At 40.4% G+C, this 20,275-nt stretch overlaps 1 protein-coding gene across 2 annotated transcripts in view; it reads right to left on the bottom strand.

The window, feature by feature from the left end:
• efr3a (EFR3 homolog A (S. cerevisiae)) overlaps positions 1-20,275 on the bottom strand; it is a 156,020-nt gene that overhangs the window by 28,550 nt on the left and 107,195 nt on the right. For both annotated transcript variants that reach the window (XM_044367676.1, XM_044367677.1), the window contains exons 9-13: positions 15,608-15,686; positions 10,800-10,935; positions 6,703-6,900; positions 5,079-5,193; positions 1,484-1,535 (exon numbers count right to left, since the gene is read on the bottom strand). In XM_044367676.1, the coding sequence (XP_044223611.1) occupies positions 1,484-1,535; positions 5,079-5,193; positions 6,703-6,900; positions 10,800-10,935; positions 15,608-15,686 (580 nt within the window). The remainder of the gene's footprint in view (positions 1-1,483; positions 1,536-5,078; positions 5,194-6,702; positions 6,901-10,799; positions 10,936-15,607; positions 15,687-20,275) is intronic.

The following is a 20,275-nucleotide window of genomic DNA, read 5'->3' as shown; positions in this document are numbered from 1 at the left end:
ATGCTGCAGGAGAGAGGAAGTGTGTGTGTGTGTGTGTGTGTGTGTGTGTGTGTCACTGCTGGGTGTGTTGGTGCCACCTGTGCCTCCTCGTCTCAGCGAGATGAGAGTCCCTTTCTGAAGCAGATAATGAAGAAGGAAACGTCTTCAAGTGTTTTAACCCTCGACAGCCTGATGTCTAAACCGGACGATATTAAATTAAAATTAATGACGAAGACTTGATGAAACTCAAACGATGCCGTTGTGACACTAAAACAGACTTTTATAATCAAATAAAAAATACAAAATAAAAAGAATAAAATAAGAACTACTGATTTACTTATTTATTCACAGTCTCCACTTCATATTGTCTTACATAATCACTATCGGCCATTGTGGAGTCTTTTTTCATTATATTTTTGATAACTAAACTTGGGTTTTTGTCCTATTAGCAACAGTGAAGTTCTTCTTCTTCTTCTATTTATTAGAAATAAACCAGACATGTTAAAACTTTCTCCTCCTGAACATCTGAGAGACACTTCAAGGATGTTTAGAACAAAAAGAGTTTAAAGATTAAATGTTTAAGCTTTATTTATATATGACTGTGTTGCGAGCTGTTATCAATCTGTCTACAGTGAGTCAATACTTTCATGTCAGATACAAAACTGTAGTTCAACCAGTTATGTTCAATGAAGCTGATCTGATAGAAATTAAAGGGATGTATCTTTCTATAATCTACTGTGAGTAGCAGCAGACATCGCTGTTGCTCAGCAAAGTTTACATAAAGTTTCAGTCCAAATGTAGCTCGAATTTTAACATAATTTCTAGAAAATCATCATAAAAAGTTGAGATCAACAGCAGGTGGCGCTAATTCTCCAGTCGGTGCTATTAAACTACCACAGAAGAAGAGAACAACAGCGAGATGACGTCATTAAAAGAGAGTCAGTCAAAGCTCAAACGATGGAAAACATCTGTTTGTTTGTATTGATGTGAGGAAGGTTACAGTCTCCTCATCATCGCTCCTCACAGATCTGATGCTCAGTCATCTTCAGTGACGTTTAGGTCACGTGATTCATGTACGTCGTCATTTATTCACTAAATATTTACATTTGCTTTGTGTCTGTTCACTACCCCCAACCTTTACTCCTCAGCCAGCCATAAAAACTTGTTTGAATTTTCAGGTTTTTTAAGCACAAACTGAAAACGCAGTAAAATAAAAAGGTCAAAATGGACGTTAAGGTCACGTGTGAGTTTTTAAGGTCACTTGGTAGTCAAATGAAAATTGTGACGACCCAAAAAATTCCCCCTTAAATTCCCCTCCAGTCAGAAAAACATCTTCAGGACTGAAACAGTAAATCAAGCTGCATTTGAGATTCTACAATAATGAAAACATCAGTTTAAACTGTTCAAATCTGATTAAATTAATGTAACAATCTGTTAATCTGACCAGTGAAAGACTGGTTTTCATTCATCAACCAGTACAGATGAGTTCAAGAGAAGGACTCACCATGATGAGGGAGCTGAGCAGCATGGCCTGGATCCGCTTGGTGCCCTGATGACTGAGGAGGATCCCAAACAGCCCGACACGTCCCCAAAAACCAGACAGCAGCAGGAGGAGGAGGACGAGGAGGAAGAGGAGGAGGAGGAGGAAGAGGAGAGGACATCAGTTATTCTGTCAGAACAAACACTACAACATTTTGTTTCTTTTGTTTCCAAATCTGAACACAACATTTCTAATTCGTTCAATAAACAAAGCAGCTGTATGTAAACTCTCTGAATGATCCAAATATGTGTTTTTTAGATACGTATTTTCATCTCAGCTCGACTCCGAGGCTCAAACCAACATTATAACTGCAAGAAAAACATCCGAGGGGAAAAAAAAAAGCTGTAAAATCCTGTCTTATATTTTTTCTGTGTGTCTGAGAAGCCTTCAAACTCATTCATCTTTTACTGAGAGTGGACTTCCTGGTTTCTGTTCATTCATTCATTCATTCATTTATTTATTACTCTCATACTTTTTTCTGTTTTTTGTGCAGTCTTCAGTCATATAACATTCACCAGGGAAGAACTGTGGAATATTTGACGGTTCACTCAATAAACTTTTTCACTGGTTTTTACACAACTAGAAACTTTTCCAGAGGTTTTGGTGAGAGGAGCAGCAGCAGCAGCAGCTCTGTGGAGGCTGCAGGAGGTTCCCAGCACCGCTCACCATCATCACTACTGGTGAATGTTCGCTCTTTGTCCAACAAATGGACAGCGACTGCTGGGTGAGTCCGTCTCTATAACGAGGGTAAATGAAGGTTGGTGTACAGATGTCACAGCGTTGAAGGAAAGATGCTCTCCTCACCTACAGACTAGTTTCTGCAAAGCGTTTTATTCACTACGGGAGTTTTTCCTCTTTTATTCTGTTTACATCCCAGCTGCGTTAGAGAGGCCTTACAACACCTGGCTGACCAGATAACCAGCATGGAGCGCAAACATCCAGACTCCGTTCTCACCGTCCTCGGGGGGATTTTAACAGTGCAGACCTCAGCCGAGAACTGCCGAGATACAGACAGCATATTAAATGTTCCACCGGGGATAAAAACACACCGGACCGCTGCTACACAGTGTTAAAGAACACGTAGCGCTGCTGTCTGGTTCTTCTTCTCCCAACCAACGAGTCAAAGCTGGAGCTACAGACCTGGACCTGGACCTGGACCTGGATCTTACATATGTGTTACAGGCAGCTTCGTCAGGCCAAGGAGGAGGTCTACAGGAGGGGGGACAGGATCCTGTACAACCAGGACAGAAACTTGTACAGAACTTGTACTAGCGTCCACACTACTCCGGCGTCTTCAAACCCCTAAAACGGAGACTTTTCAGTCAAACCGAGTCAGCACACGTGTACGGAAAAGGCCTAGACGTGAGAGTCTGACATCAACACAGTCATCAAAAAGGCCCAGCAGAGGATCTACTTCCTGCGCCAGCTCAGGAAGTACAACCTGCCTCAGGAGCTGCTGATCCAGTTCTCTGCACATCCATCTGTCTGGTTTGGATCGGCCACCGAACAGGACAAGAACAGACGACAACGGACAGTCAGGTCTGCAGAAAACATTATCTGTGCCGACCTGTCCTCCATCCAGGACCTGCACACCTCCAGAGTCAGGAAACAGGCAGAGAAATCACTGCAGACCTTCTCCCGTCTGGTTGACGCTACAGAATAACAACTTCACACAGACGATCTTCTCTGCTTTCACTGTCAGTGTACATGTGTTGGGTTCGGTGAGTCAGCGTTAGCATGATGCATCGAGTCATTTACAGGAAATAAACCAGGGTTGAAATAAAGTGTAATTATCCTTTAACACATGTAAGTTGTATGCAGCTGCAGGAGGATCCACAGATGATAAAGTCACATTTAAAAGCTTTAACATGTAACGCTGGACTCACAGAGCAGGCTAGAAACACACACACACACACACACACACACACACACACACACACACACACTCCTTCTCATCCAAAGTGAATTAATCTGTCCTCACTTCACCTCCTGGACGCCCCGCAGTGAATCCAGCTCCCGGGTCACTGACATGACGGCTGGCCTCTTCCCTCCCATCACCCCCCCCCCAAAAAAAGAAAAGAAAAACAAGCTAATCCCTCAGGCCTCGGGAGTGCAAGAACAGATAATCCCAAATCAAACGAAGACTGTCCTCCTCCTCCTCCTCACAGACCAGCTCTCTCTCTCTCTCTCTCTCTCTCTCTCTCTCTCTCTCTCTCTCTCTCTCTCTCTCTCTCTCTCTCTCTCTCTCTCTCTCTCTCTCTCTCTCTCTCTCTCTCTCTCTCTCTCTCTCTCTCTCTCTCTCTCTCTCTCTCTCTCTCTCTCTCTTTCCTCCTTTTCCAGTAATTGCTGGAGAACAGATATTTGACTCTGCAGCTCGTCGGCGTTACCGAGCAGAAGTCTGAGAGGACGATGCTGCACGTTCACTGCATTTTAAACTGTCAACATTCAAGACCTTCATTATCTTCCTCACCGAGTCACAACGGGGTTAAACTCATATATGGATCTGATATCAGTCTCCTACTGAATATTTAACGTTGGACTGCAGCTGATATGATAAACGTTGATGTCTTTGTGCTACTTAAATGATCAACATTTTACTTTTTGTTTTATAAGTTTAAAGTAAAATTCTTTTACTTCTATTGCTCGTATTTTCTTTTATTATTATAACTGTTCTCTTACTGTTTACTTATCCTTTATTGTTGTCTTATTAATTATTGTTTTTATTATTTAATAGGAAGTCACCTTGTTTTAATTCTGCTATTTATTGTATCTGATTGACAGATTGTGAAGAACTTTGAATTGCATTCGACTCGTACGGCAGGTGTCATATAAATTAAGTGTTATTGATTGATTAATGTTGCTAGGCTACCACATTTCTCCCTGAGAGTTTGGTTAGTTCAGTTTAACCTGCAGGAGTTTTTTTTTTTTTGCCACAAAAGGAAATAATAATAATAATAATAATAATTCAGGATGAGTGAAAGTGACGTCCTGTACCGCGGGAACAGACGCTTCGACAGATGACGAGGAGCTCAAAAAGATAAAATGACAAAAGAAAAAAATGTCACAGAAAAGTAATTTTGACACTTCAGAGAGCCGACAGGAGAGAGCGACACAGATGTGAGATTTATGTTCTGCTTTTCATGGAAGTTTTCACTTTTACAACAGAAAAAAAAAGGCTTCAAAGAAACTTTCCCCAACAGGATCAGTGTGGAAATGTGTTTCATCTTGAAAAACTTTTGACAAAAACAGGAGCAGGAAAAGAGGACGAAGTCTTAAATTTGGGCAAATCGAGTAAATTCAGTTGGACTTTAAATAATAATAATGTGTCAACTGCAGGTCATTTTAAATCAGTCCTGTCTGAGTTAAATGTGTTAATTGGAGAGAGAAGATGGTTCGGAGCCAACGTGTTTAGAGCCAAACTGTCTCTACAGTCAGGACGATGTGTTTCTGGTAGCTGTGAGCTGATTGGCTGCTGCAGCAGCGGCAGTGTGTGTGTGTGTGTGTGTGTGTGTGTGTGTGTGAACCTCCGGGGTCCTCGGCTAATGAATGCGTGACTCACCCAATCTTGACGGTGTCCAAGGTGTGGCAGGGGGTCCCGTACACTGGCACCTTGCCCATGATGAACATCATGACTTCGGCTCGCTGGTAGTCTGGCAGGTTTCCACCGAAGAAGCCTGGCAGGATGACAGCAGACACACCAGGGGATGATTCAGCGCTCAAACACAAAGACTACAACGTTTTGTTTCTTCTCTTTATAACAAGAAAATATTTACTCCTGCATGAGAAGCTTTGGCTGAAAAGGAAAGTGGAGTTTGTCCTCCATCTTTTATAAAAACAATCGTGTTTAGAGCTGCAACATTTATAGAAATATCATCAGTAACTATTCTGATAATTGATCAATAATTTTAAAGCCATATTTCAAGTGCAAATACCAATTATTGACTAGTTCCAGCTTATCATTCATGAGGATTTTTCACTTTTCTCTGTTTTACATCATTGTAAACGGAATATCTTTTGGTTTTGGACAAAACAAGATCTCAACTTGGGTTTCTGGAGTGTTGTGATGAGAACTTTTCAATATTTTCTCACATTTTACAGACCAATTAATCAAGAAAATAAACTGCAGATTTATCGATAATAAAAATAATCAGTAGTCGCAGCTCCAGTCTTGTTAGTAACTTTATAGCCAGTATGGACTGAAGGAATGATTACTGCAACTAACAGTTATTTTCATTATCAATTAATCTGATTACTTTTACCATTAATCGATTAGTTGTTTTATCTACAAAATGTAAGAAAACTCTGAAAAACTTCAAAAAAAAAAAAAAAAAAAATCAAGGAGACATCCTCAAATGTCCCAAACAAAGATATGAAGACTGACAACTTCATAACGACAACTAACGTTAAAAGTAAATTTTGGCTTTGCTGCTTTGCTTCCCGCCACATTTTAAAAAAGACGAGTAAGAGAGAGAGAGAGAGCAGCTGTGGTCAAGCGAGCTAGAGAGTGAATGGAGAGAGGGAGCGCTGGTAGCAAGAAAGTCAGTGAATCAGATCAATAAAACATTATTTCCTGATTGTTTCATAGCGGTTACGTTCCAGTGGACAAATAAACACACCCACACCCCCCCCACACACACCTCCGCTCGACCCTGCGGCTGAACGCCACGCCACACCGCCTGATTTGGTGTGAATACGGCCTTACTGCTAACCTTTTCCTCCGCTCACATTCAACATCACTTTTCTGACGCTCGCTCACTCGCTTACTTCCTGCCTTATTCCTTAAAAAGGAGTTACGCTACCTGCAGTTTCCCAGGCAACAACACAGACGTTGACTCACGATTCGAGACAGCGCTGCTCAAAGGCTCCCAAACGCTATTGATTTCCCAATGAATGGATATTTGGCGTTATTTTTGGCTTTTAATAAAGTATTTTTTGGCCTGGCGGGGGTTCTCGTTGACCTGGCGGCTCACCAGGCCTGTACTATTATAGAGGAAACACTGAATTTAATATTTTATCTTAAAAAATGACTCAAAATGAATTATCACTCATAAAAATAGCTTGTAGGTGATTCATTTTCTGTTCGTCTAATCGTTGCAGCTCTGATTACAGTGAGCAGTAACTCTTTCAACGTACAGACCTTCATCATGTGAGTATACTGTATTAATATAAACTTTAACGCGTACCGATGGTCTGGATGATGGCGTTCTGTACGATGCGCTCCTCGCTCTCTTTGCCGCTGCTGCCGCCACCGCCACCGCCACCGCCGCGGTTGGAGGAAACGCTGACGCCGGAGTTTCTCCTCGAGGTCTCGCCCAGCTCAAAGTCCACGCTCATCCTCAGGTGTTTGAGCAGAGTGTTGAACACCTCCAACACGGTGGGACCTGCAAACACACACACACACACAAAGATAAACACAGCCGCCACAGAAGAGACGGATGCCATTTACAGACCGCTCGTCTTTGATGTCAGAGAGAAATAAGATGTGTGGAAGAGAGGCTGGAGGTTTATATTCATGTACAAAATATGAAAAACTGAGTAGTGCACATGATCGAGGAACTTGTGCGGAGAATTTAACCTTTGACCTTATAGGAAAAGACAATAACTTCCAGTTTGACAGATCGACTGAAGCAGAAATGAGAGTCACAGCTGATCTAACATGATCTTTACATGTCGGGTCTATTTCTACTGGATCAGCCCACGTCTCCAAAGTGTGAAATCCACTTATAAATGTCTATAAAAGCTTGTATTTATTGCTTAACATGAGTATCTAATTATGCTGTGTTTTAACACAACATAGCTTCTCTCATTAACACATTTTTTCTGTTTCTGTTGTCAAATAACGGAATGACTATAAATTATTAATAAATACTAGACTACCTAAAAATCATTACTTTATGATCACAACGTTGTCAGACAGAGAAAATTAGAAGCAACAAAAGGTTTTCCTGTTCAAGTAGAACCACAAAGCTTCTCTCACCACATAAACAAGTTACAAAACAAGTGTTTATGCTGGTAAAACATTAAAAATGTCAGCAAAAAAAACTCAAAACATAAAGCAGATGTTTCACTTCAGGAACGTTTCCAGTGGAGATTGAAGTCACAGCAGAGCCGGAGTTTACATTCAGTGTCAAATTTACATCAAGTAATGTAATAAGAATGATTAGAGATTGATGAAATTATATGCCACTGCTAATAATTTATGCAAACTGCTGATACATTTCTTTTCCACAGCTGTTCATTAAACAAGATGCGATACACTTATTGAAAGATGAAGGAGCTAGCTAGCAGTTTCCCTCCGTTTCCAGTCTCTATGCTAAGCTAGGCTAAGCTAGGCTATTAGCGACTTGGTTATCGGACACAGAGATGAAACTCATATCCTTTCAAAAATATTCTGGACTGTTCCTTTAACATTTAGACTTCTCTACGGAGGTGAAGCTACAGGTTGGGATACAGCGTCACGTCACTGTGCTAATCTACAGCAACAACACTCAGCTACAGGATCACAACATGATCCAGACCTGACACGTCCCCCATATGTTCAGACTCACAATACACTGAGTGACCAGAGAAAACCCTGTACATAGTGATGAATTCAACACACACGGTGCTAACATTATAGTTTTTTACCTTTATGAAGTTTTAGTATTTATTTTTCATCGATAGTGTCTGGGAGGAGTTGCATCGATTAGTTGATTTATCAATTATGTCCTTTGTTAATCAGCAAATATCTTGATAATTGATTAATTGTTATCTGTTATCTGTTATCTGAAAATTGTTGTCATTTTTCGAGCAAAAATGCCAAAAAAAAAGTCTAAAACAGATGGTGATCAATCACAGGTGTTACAGCCGAAACACAAAGATCCACAGTAGAGCTTAAAACTCACATCTCTAAAGAGCAACAGTAGTTTACTGTACGTCTATGAATACTACTGCTGATGGGAATGTTTTAAATCATCTGTATGTCAAACAAACAGCAGGAAGTTTGGTTTTATTCAGACCTGTGAACAGCCACAGTAAATGCACTTATGACACTTTTGACATAATATGTGTGTATTTGTGTTGTTGGATGTTGCTGTCCAGCAGCAGATCAGCTGTTAATCTTTGTGTATCTCAACTCTTTATAACATCATATTTGTATTTTTATCTTTATGTGTGTGGATGAACTTCAGTTCTGCCTCAAATTACCCACTGAGGTAAAGTAAACATAAAGTATTTTTTAATTCAAAATGAACTGACTGACACATAAGCTATATGGTTGCCTGGGTGACAGCAAGCAGCTTCCCAGAATCACCACCTGTCATTGATTACCATCATTTTGAGACATGTATACATACATATATATAGCTATGATGTTTGTTAGTGCTGTTTGCTCTTGAAGAAGAGGTGGTTGAGTGAAAAACAAAGAAAAAAGAAAAGATAAGAAACATTGTGGGAGCAGAGAACAACAAACTGAACGTTTATTAAAGACGTTTCACCCAAATTACAAACGTTCGGTGCTGTTAGTGCCATAAACTAAGCTCCATTTACCTCCAGTCATTGTTCTGGGTGGAAGCAGAAATTTCAGAATAATTACTGACAACCTGAACAAATAAAACCAAAACTCGTATTATTATATTGTGTCTTACAGATTCGTCTATTTTCTGGTTTCTCAGTGTATTCGTGTATATTCAGATTAATATAATAATAAAATATATTGATATCAACAGAAACCTTTTGTTTGTTTGGCATTAACAAGCATCTCACATCCACAATCTGACAGCTTGAATCACCTGCTTTTTAAAATAAATGTATATGATGTGGATTTCATTTCCAATTGTTGGTAATTTATTGAATCTGAGCACATGTTGGTGATTCTGTCATCAGTTTACTGCTCTTCGGTGTTTCTGCTGCATGTAAATCCACTGTGCCAATTGTTAATGCCAGACATCCAGCAGGTCTGTGGGGGGGTTGGAGGGTTTGGAGGGTTTTGGGGGTTTTTTGGGGGGGGGGGGTGTAGAAACTGCTCTATTTCCATCTTGAATCTAACCACACCGTCATACTGTACCGAGCCACAGATTGGTGGGAATCTTGAATTGACTGTCAAAGGTGAAAACTTCACTTCTTTTGGAATCTTGCATCATTCCTATCGAGAGGAAAAGTTTGTTTTTTTGGCAGTAAAAACACAAGTTAGAGGAGTTGACAGCATGATCTAAAGTTATAACATTTATTTAAATAAACTCCCACACTGAATAAAAAAAATCAAGTTTCTTACTTTAAAGAATTGTTTGCATTGAATGTTGTTCTTATTTTTCCATCAAAGGTGTCAAACTTCATGCTTATTTAATCATCAGGCAATTAGCACTTCAGAACATGATGAGAGGAAAACACATTTTTAAACACCTTTGATTATGTGTTTTTACTTTCTCTTCACATTTGTTCCTTTTCTGGTCCCAACCCATTGTTTTATATTTCAATATTTTTCTTCATATCTTGATAAAGTAAGTTATCAAAGTAAATATGATCTTCTCTTTAACGCGCTTCACCTCCGACTGTCAGAACGTTTTTCTTTGTCTTTCTCTGCAGTCAGAGGTGTCGATACTGACACGTACTGGATCTGCGTCACTTCCACTGACACTTAATGCAACAAATATTATTTATAGGCCTGAATTATACCACATTATTTTATATAAATCGCAGCAACGTGGCGATTGATGTCACATTGTTTTGTAGCAGAAACATCTGCACAGAAGTAAATCCACTGAAATGTATTGATCCATCTAAAGGTTAACACTTCAAATTTTAATTAAAGTCTAATCATTTATGTCTACCTGTTATAATATGAACTTTAAAGTATCTAAACATCTGAGCTTTGAGTAATTTATTGATTTATTTTTATCATTTTTATTATGTTATCAAAAATGTCTATATAGGTAATTATATTTATTGGATATTTTAAAAATTGATATGATGTCATGGTATCAAAAACTTATTTTTACACTTTTAGACTGTACTTTCTTTATATTAGTGCCTGAGTTTAATAAATTAAATATTCCTCAAAGCAAGTTATAAAGCAAGTATCATGTTGGTGACTGTATTTCAAAGGATATACAACTCAAATTAACAGTGAAGTTGTTTTAACTCACATTATGAACTAATGAATAAAGGCAGCTCATAATTAAACGGGTTTTTCTTTAGCTGGAGAGAAAACAGTGTTACGATACATCAAGTATTAAGATTCTTTTAACTGTAAACAAAACATTAAAGGCTGAATAAAAGCAGGACAGATGATTCTGAAACTCACCCACGGAGCCTTTAGCGGCGATGGCCACCGTCTCCAGGAGGACCTGGACGATGCCGGCTCTGACCCGCGGCGTGTTCTTGTTGTTGGTGTCGAGGTGGTTGAGGACCTGCTGGATGACGTGGTGGGAGTGCTGAGCCTGGACGACCACAGGAAACGAGAGGGAGGATTTATTTAGCTACCGCACTATTCATGTTATACAATATTCAATATCATTACAGAAGTAATAATAGTCTGTATGTATAAAAAAAAATAAAGCCTGCAGGTGTTTAGGCCATCGTGGGACAAGCACAACTTCTTGCATGATGGGTACTAAGAAACCCTGGTATACCCTCACATCAGAAAGAAAAAGACCAGAAAGAAGACACAAAAGGGCCTGAACAGACCAGAGTTTCTGTGTGACAATCTTTTCAAACGAGGTCTGCAACCAGCAGAGGAAAGAACAGAGTGACCACGGTGGAAAAAGGGCGTCATCACACCCCGATTGGCTGAGAGGGGAAGCCAGTCCCCACACTCTGCATCAGGTGATCTGCATAAACCCTCCGATCAAACCCAGACATGCAACTATCTGAATTCAGAACGGGGAGACAGGGAAATGATAGCAAGTCCCACATATGGGTGACTGATACATGATATTTCAACTATGAGGGAACCAGAAATCCACACCGACACCGTCAGCTGACTTTAACTCATTCAAGCAATATCACACAAGAGGGAGTTCTGTTATACTGAATATCAGCACAGCTGTGATTCAGTCGTAGTACGAGGCCACAGACTGAAGCAAAAGTGAAGATAAATCACTTTTTTAAATAAACTCGTCCTGCTGGTAAATGACTCCAGATTAGAGCAGAATCCAGTGTGACTGGTGTGGTGATCTGATGTGTGTTTATTCCTCCAGAAATCAGCAGCACCAACCTGCTCCTTAGCTCTCTGCTGCCCGTCAGCAAGCTGTGGCTCAGTCTCCTGGTCCAGCCCCATGATACAAGCAAATTTATCTCTCAAGTTGAATATTTTCAACTTGCAGATACAAAAATGATGTGAATTTCGCATATTCAAGTCATTCATGTTGCATAATCCGCTTCTATTCGCGTCTTTGCATTGACTTTATATGTATTCCTGCTGTGTGTTTGATGTGAACACACCGTTAAAATTCACAAATTCACATCAGCTTGACCGTCTGCATGCTCTTTGACCAATCAGTAAACTTAAGCTATTAACATGGAGAAGGACAATCAGATAATCATGACACAGAAACATCTGAGTGAAGCAGCGGAGACATCAAACAAGCAAAGCAACATCAACTTTATAACCTCGTCTGACACAAAACAGTCTCAACACCCAGAGTGCAGCTGTACAACACGACACAGGAAAATATAAAGACTTTACTGAACGGTAAAACGTCTTCTCTGAACGCTGACGGACGGACATCGTTGGCCATACAAGCTTATGACAGTCACAGCAAATTGCATCTCTGACGACTACAGTATACGTGTTGTGTTTGAATTAATTCGACCAAATGATTTTTTCGTCTAACTCATTTAAACTTGACTTTTTGAGAAAGTGACAGTCTTAGTCTTTACTGGATCTCCTCCAGTGTGACTGTTTGAACATCCTGATGTTGGTTAATGTTTGATCTTTCTGATGTTTTTACAGCCCGTCAACAGTCACTGTGTCTCAGCTGGACCTTGATATGTGAAGAGCGACTGCTACAGGATGAATATTTTCTTTTAAAAAAATGACTCAACTCCTTTGTTTCTCGGCTGACGGCAGAAAGGATGAACCCGGGGTGCGTTTGTTTTTCGTCACTCGGATCAAACAGACACCCGTCGCCGTCTCCTGGCAGACAGTCACAAACTCCCCCGGACAGATCAGAGAGACAAAACTCTGCCAACTCTTCACACACAGAGCTGGCAAACACACACACACACACACACACACACACACACACACACATTTACTTAGGTTACTTTTGGGGACAAGACACAGACTTCCAACCCCAAACCTTAACCACTGACCCAAAAATCAGCTTTTTCCCCAACTGGGGACACAGCCGTCGTCCTCGGTCAGACAAGCCGTCCCTAAGGAACCGGTCTTTAGTCTGAGATGTGTCCCCGAAAGTAGGATAAGTCAGACAGACACACAGCCAGCACCATTGATCGTGTTTTATTTTATCGGAGGCGGCAGCTCAGAGTCACCTGGGAACCTGAGAAACCGACAGAGGACAGAGAGCGAGTGTCGGATGCGTGTCTGGCTGTTTGTAGAGGGAGGAAGTGTCGGAGGGAGCAGAGATGAACGCTGGAAAGATGTGATTGACAGCAGTAATAAGTGTACGAGCAGTCTGAAGGTAAATATACAGCAGCTGCAGATCTCTGCACAGATATTTGTCCTCTGCTGGATACCAGACAATAATTATTGGGTATTTTGTATGCTGTAATCATACTGAAATGTTAGATTCTCTAAAAAGACATTTTCCAAAAGATATTTTGCATTTATTATTAACATTCAACATCATTAAATAAATGTGGAGCGATTAAAGCAAACCACTAATCTGCTTCATCCTGACTGTCAGCAAATACTTCTGAATTCAAACGTATGTTATATAATTTATTTTTCTTTATTAACTGCCCACTTAAAACCTCAGAGCCCAAAAAAACTGAAAAATACAGAAATCTTTCATATGAAATGACTGAAACTCAAACCAGTTTGTTTTCATGTAGGATCACGTCACTCACAGCTCATTGAGAAAGTTTTCAGAGTATTTAAGAATAAAATGTTGATACAATCAACACATTAATCTCCAAGAGACTGTACACAACACAACTATGTCAATTATGTCCACAAACAATAAAAGACAGTAGTGAGCAGGTGTTTTCTCTCTTTCTGCTGGTACAATCTAGGGCTGTAGTCTGTTGGTCGATATGCTCTCGTCCGACTAAATTCTCATTGGTCGAATAATCTCTGTGTTATTTTCATAAGGAGAAAAGTGCGACATCAACAGCTTTCCAGGATTAATCCATTATTTCCTGCGGCGGGAGGGACAGACTAACAAATTACCTGTAAATCACCTACAACTTTGAACTCGCCCAACCTAACGGAGACCGCTGGGTCTAACTGTACTCAACGTTTACTGAATCTGTGTTTCTCCATAATGACACAACCAGAACCCCCGCCAGGCCAAAAAAACATATTTTTTAATATTTGATATCGATATAAATCGACAGCGTTTGGGAGTCTCTGTGCAGCGCTGTTCCGGTACGTGAGTCAACCTCTGTCGTTGCCTGGGAAACCACTGGTCGCGTGGCTCCGTTAAGGAGTATGTTTACGTATCGAGCGGGAAAGAGCGAGGGACAGAGAAGTGACGGTGGATGCGAGCGGAGCAGAGGAAAAGGTTAGTAGTAAGTTGTCAGTCTGGCAGTAAATGTACAGTACAGACTACAGTGTGTCAGTTAATAAATGCTAAAAAGTCACGTCTGTTGTTTCCCCAAATGCAGGAAAAGTAAAGGGGGTTAGCTCCAAAGTTAGCAACAATGGGTTAGCATAACCTGAAGATGCTAAACAGAGAAATACAGAACAGAGAGATTACTGTGCACTCTGTCCCGTTACATCCCCTCACCACCCCTGCACATGCGCGACTAATTGATTAGTTGAAGATTATGTACGATTTTAGTCGACCAATGTTATAATAATCTAATGTTCTTTGGTTGACTACAGCTCTAGTACAATCAGTCATTCTCCTCTTAAAAAGGGTCCATTTTGGTACAAATAAGTATAAATTTGCTCTGAGATCAGGCTCATAACAGCGAGAACTTGCTTCTTAAGGATCATGTTAGGAATCAAGAATAAAACATTTAATGTAAAAACCTCAAGGTGTTAAATCAGCCAGAAACCTGCAGGATGTAATCTACAAGAACAAAACACTGTCCAGAGGTTTATAATGCTAAGAGACGGGATTTTAAACTCTGGAAAGTTATCACAGCCACGACTATTTTATATTTTGTCACAACGATCACGAGTTAAACAGTAGAAATACTCGTTTATGTGACGGAGGAATGTGCGCTCGCATGTATGTGACTGGCTGAAGCAGCTGAGTGAAGTCAGGTTGTGTTGCAGCAAAAAATTCTTGTTGTTTTGTTGAAAGGACTCATTAAAATAAATGAGAGGACTTCGCTTTTTCACGCATGGTTAATGTTGGTCTGAACGCTGCAGGCAGGACTTATACCAACCCTCCCAAACAAGCTGGATAAATCTAATGTTTGTTTTATAAAGATAATTTCCTGGCATTTTGCCTTCATTTGACAGTTGAAAGTGCAGAGAGACAGGAAACAGAGAGAGAGAGGTACGACGTGCAACAAAGGTCTGCGGCTACAATCGAACCCGAGAGTTTTCAGTAATATTGTATGAACCGTAATCAGGAGGCTGCAGGGGAGTAAATGTATCGCTGCTGATTAGAGAGTTTCACTTTGTGGATTGAGGTTTTGGGGGGCAGAGTTTACTAATCCTAATGAAAGAAGCAGCGCTGGCACTGCACAGCCTGCATGAAAAGGGTAAAAACAAAAATACCCAAAAAGCCACAGCAGCAGCAACAACAGAGCTGAAACAGAGCGAACATCTGATCGACTGTCTGTCTGCCTGTGGAGGCTTTCAGGACGCCGCTGAGTTCAACCGCCAGCTGGATGACAGCTCGTCAAGATGATTGACAGGTGAGAGATGCAAGAGAAAAAAGGGGGGGCGGGGCAAACAGTACTCATAAGGTGAAGTACTTTAACACTCAAAACTGCAGTAGTGCAACATATTTTAATTAATAACTGCACCTGGATGGAGTACATGATGATTCTGAAGCAGGAAACAGCGAACTCGTTGGGGTCCCACAGGTGATGGTTGTCCAGGTGACTGAGGACAGAAAAACATGAGAGACAACATTAATATGATCAGTCAGACAGCAGGAACATTAACAGTATTATTATTATTACCCAGCACTGATGGACCTCCAGCTATCTTCATCTCTCACTAATGATGTCAAAGACATTCAAATAAAATAAAAGCTGAGCTGAACTCTTCTTCAAATCTGAGACAGCTGATAAGAAAAACAACAGCGTTTGTCACTTTATAAAATGCCAACAAAAGGAGGAAGTTGATTGTGTTCAGGCAACAAGAAGCACTTTGGTTAAGGTCGACCTGCACAGAGTAAAACAACGATACTACATGTTGCAAAATATCGTGGTAATATAATATAAAGTATCAAGATTTTGGGACCCTGGTTTATACTGCAAGTAGTCATTTTCTGTATTGAATAGTTTTTACTACCATTCATACATATATGTAAATAACAACACACATTCTAACTATTTATGTATCTAAATTATTCAAATGATTTGACAGGATTTATATTTGAACCCAACCTTCAAAAACAAAAGTCTTAACAGAGTCTAATTAAAGGCTGCGTTACTGTTAAAGGTCTGAGTGGAAATTAAAAGTGGGAATAAAGTCAGAGTTGCATTCAGCCGTATTACATTACTCTCTATAAAAACTGCAGGTTGTGTTTATAGTGAGAGGAGGCCTGCTACCAGCCGTAACTACTTGGGTCATAATGCATAATTTAAAAGAGAAATATATCCTCCCACTGTGTGTGTGCAGTGGGAGGAGGTCCAATGAAAATAAATTTGAAGTTTCATTAAAAAAAAAAAAAACATACACAAGAAACGACTTGACAAAAATTTGAAAAGCTCCTTCAGTCAATTTGCACACGTTTTTAAAACAGTCCCAAAGTTCAGCTCATCAGTTTCTATATCTGATAATAAAAATAACATCAGTGGAGCTTTATTCCAAACTGACCGACTGATCATGAAGAAACAGATGAACCTTGATAAATGTCTGAATATCAAACTCATTTGTTTACATCTGCATCATAAGAAGTCGATGCTGCTGCTTTGACTTCAAGCACTTCCTGTTCAAACAGCACAACAATCACCTGGTTTAGTTTTGATACTGAAGACAGTTTTTACTCCTAGAATCTTATTCAGGCCTGGTGGTACGCACCGGAAAACCCTAAAGAGACGAAGCACGCGGGACGGCATGTTCACACGGTCAACTTCAGTCAGGTGGCGCAACAGGCGGTCTGCAATTTATATTGTCATCAAGACTTAAAACAAAGTGATCAAAAGAAGAGGATGACTTAATAAGCTGCATTTATTGCATAAAAACTTCTGCCACGTATTTTTTACTTGACACCAGAGTTTTGGAGAAAAACGTTGATATATTTGTTTGTCTGTTACTCGTGCTAGAGTTTTTTGTTTTTTTGTAGGCGGTGCCATGCTCACGTTAGCTAACCTGCATCCCATAAACTCTCGCTCTGCAGTAATTTCAAAGGTGGCTCTCACATCACATCAGTAGTTTCCCAGGCGACGACACAGAGGTTGACTCATGTTACAGAACAATGTCGCACAGAGGCTCCCAAACGCTGATGATTATTGATTTCTGAATTAATGGATATTTGGTGATATTTGTGGCATTCAAGAAATACTGTTTTGGCCTGGTGGACGTTCTCGTTGGCCCACCAGCCCTGTACAATTGTAGGTGAAACACTGGAAGATAACGTCTGAATCTGATGGTCATGAAACAAGATCTGAAGCTTTTTTATATTAATTCAAAATGGATTTATGGACGTCTGACAGAGATCCTGACGCCGCTGTAAAGAATGAGGAAGTGTTATGTTTACAGTAAATTGTGTCAATCAGGTTACAGGTAGGGAGCGACGGGCGACTATTACTGCAGAAATACTGATGTTTCTCATCTGTGCATATTTGTTTACACTCCTATGACTTTGTATGTTGTCCTGTACATACACTATAATCATGCAGCCAAAGTATTTTACAGAATAAAGAGCTGCCTGTAGACTCCGAGGTAAAGATAGACAGATATAATTAGATAATGCGGAGGAGGATCGGATATACAAAAAGCATAAAAACTACAACAAATCAAAAGGAAAACCCCCCCGAGACATCCCGCTGTCGATCTCGGGAGGCTAAAAAGGTGAAGCGGATCCATGTGTTTAAACGTGAACTTGGAGCTTGAAGCCACAGAGGTCAAAGGTTACGTGAAAACATCGTGTGGGTGTCGGAAGAAGACACGTAGATGAGCGTGAGCTGCAGACGGAGGACGACAGATATAGTCGTCTCTGTGGGAGCCGACCTGCGACCTCGAAGGTAAACTCATCTATAAGATACATCTGCTATTTATGTCTGCTGCTACGACACACACACACACACACACGCGCACACACACACACACACACACACACACAGAGGCAGGAGGTTGATTTATTCACAGTATATTAAGGCTTTTTTTAAAGAGTTTGGTCCCCAAACTACCAGTAAAGCAGAGTAACGTGTCTCTGTTAGAATCTGTACATCATTAAAAACATCTGGATTCTCTGATGAGAAAAGATCTAAAATGCCTCAAAGACAAAGAAAAGTCTTCTGTTATTAATCTGAAGCTCTCGTCCGAGCAACTCACAGTTTGAGCTTTGACTCCTTTGTAGAAAAATAAAGAGATCGTTTTACTACTTCAAGATAAGAGGAGACAAGAGATACAGCAGCGAGGAAGAGGAGGAGGAGGAGGAGGAGGATCTGCTGCTGCTGCTTTTGTCTCTATCAGTTGATGCTTGTGTCTTTAATTCCCTTTTTTTTCCAGCATCCCAAATGAACAAAATGTATATATATATTTTTTAAATCATAGTTTTGTATCTGTTCCTTTCATAGTCTGCGTAGTACAGTAGGTTCTAGTGAGGTCGTGTTTACAATCATCATCTATTTGAACTCTTCTAATGTGGTTTTCACATGTTAGTGAGTGGAGATTTTTACTGGTTCTGAAGTTCACTGATGATGGAAGGAAGTTATTTTTCAGTGTAAAATGCAAAATTCTTCATCATTTAAAAAAAAAGAAGGATGAATTGTACAACAGGAGATAACCACATCTAACAACATAACAGTATATAAATAATCACAAAAAGCAGAATATGTCTCCTTTAATAAAGAAGTCAGGTTTTATGGTTTTATAATAATGAAAGCTGTACATAATAATAAATAATAATAATAAATTAGATTTATATAGCGCCTTTCAAAACACTCAAGGATGTTTTACAAAAAAGGAGAAAAAGAAAGCCGAGTCCGAGGACCGCAGGCTTCGGGAAGGTGTGTGTTGGTGGAGGAGGTCTGAAAGGTACTGGGGGGGGGTTCAGGGAGTGGAGGGATTGGTAGATGATGAGGAGGAGTTTGTAGAATAAAGAGTAAAGACCAACTAAGGACAAGAGTTGAAAATTAACAATATCTATAAACTCTCTGTGCAGCACATCAGTTTCATGCTCTGTATTGGAATCATGTTAAATCACATCGTCTCTATAAAATAAATAAAATTCAAATTCATGATGACTTACAAACATGAACGTCTCATCCTGCAGCTCAGCTTCCTGAACCGAACAAACATCCACCGTTAACATCAGTTAGCGACGCGCTGTCTGTTCATGACCTGTAGCAGCAGTTTGTTTACTTTGTTTCCAATGAAACATTAAATTTCATCTACAGTTTACATGTGTGCTGAACCGAGCAGGGTGATCCGCACAGGTTAATAGACACAGAAAGAACACACTCTGTTCTGCACAAAACACTCATGTTTTCCACCACGTTCCTCCTTCTTTGAAGGTCGTCGCTTTTCTTCACACATGTAAAATCTTTTCTTAAGAGCTGCATCAGGAATATTTCAAACATATCGCTACATCTCTGACTCTCTGACCTCGTGCAATTTTAGAGGTTTTTCATCCACACAAAGCCAGCGAGACTTCATTCAAGCACCCGCACCGTCAAACCTCCACCTCGACCTCATCCGCTGTGTTTTCTCTCCTCGACACGTTTTCAGCCTCTGGACGTGAGGTCAGCTGCTCCTCTGCTTTCCTTCAGGATTGTTTCTCTATCAAAACGTGTTTTCATTTCACTGATGGGTTGATTAAACTGTTTGAAATGGGGGGGGGGGGGCTTCAGTTCAGTTTCAATATATTGAACAGAACTAGTGTTGGTGAAAGAAGAAGCAGAGAACAGATAGAAAGAGGATTGGAAGGAAGCTGTATGAGAACAGTTCACCAACATGACGTCAATCCAAACCCCCCAAAACCCTCCTCCTCCTCTTCCTCCTCCTCGTTAACCCCAAACCCTGCTATTTATAGTCTGAAGACGCTGCCTCTTCCTCCTCCTCCTCCTCCTCCCTGCAGGAGCACTGCAGACAGAAGGAAAGACAGACGAGAAGCTCAGCAGCTGTTTAATCGAGAGAATCATTAAAGACCGGACCCGCTGAGACTAGAAGGTATTCAGTCCTGCTCCGCCGCTGCAGCGTCTTCAGTTGCATGAAGCGTCACACACACACACACACACACACACACACACACCTGCATACATTATATTTAACTTCAGTGTGGGCGGCCCCACTGGGTT

Source organism: Thunnus albacares, chromosome 12 (genome assembly GCF_914725855.1).
Source record: "Thunnus albacares chromosome 12, fThuAlb1.1, whole genome shotgun sequence".
Taxonomy (NCBI): Eukaryota; Metazoa; Chordata; class Actinopteri; order Scombriformes; family Scombridae; genus Thunnus; species Thunnus albacares.
This window is presented reverse-complemented; position numbering and strand designations above follow the sequence as displayed.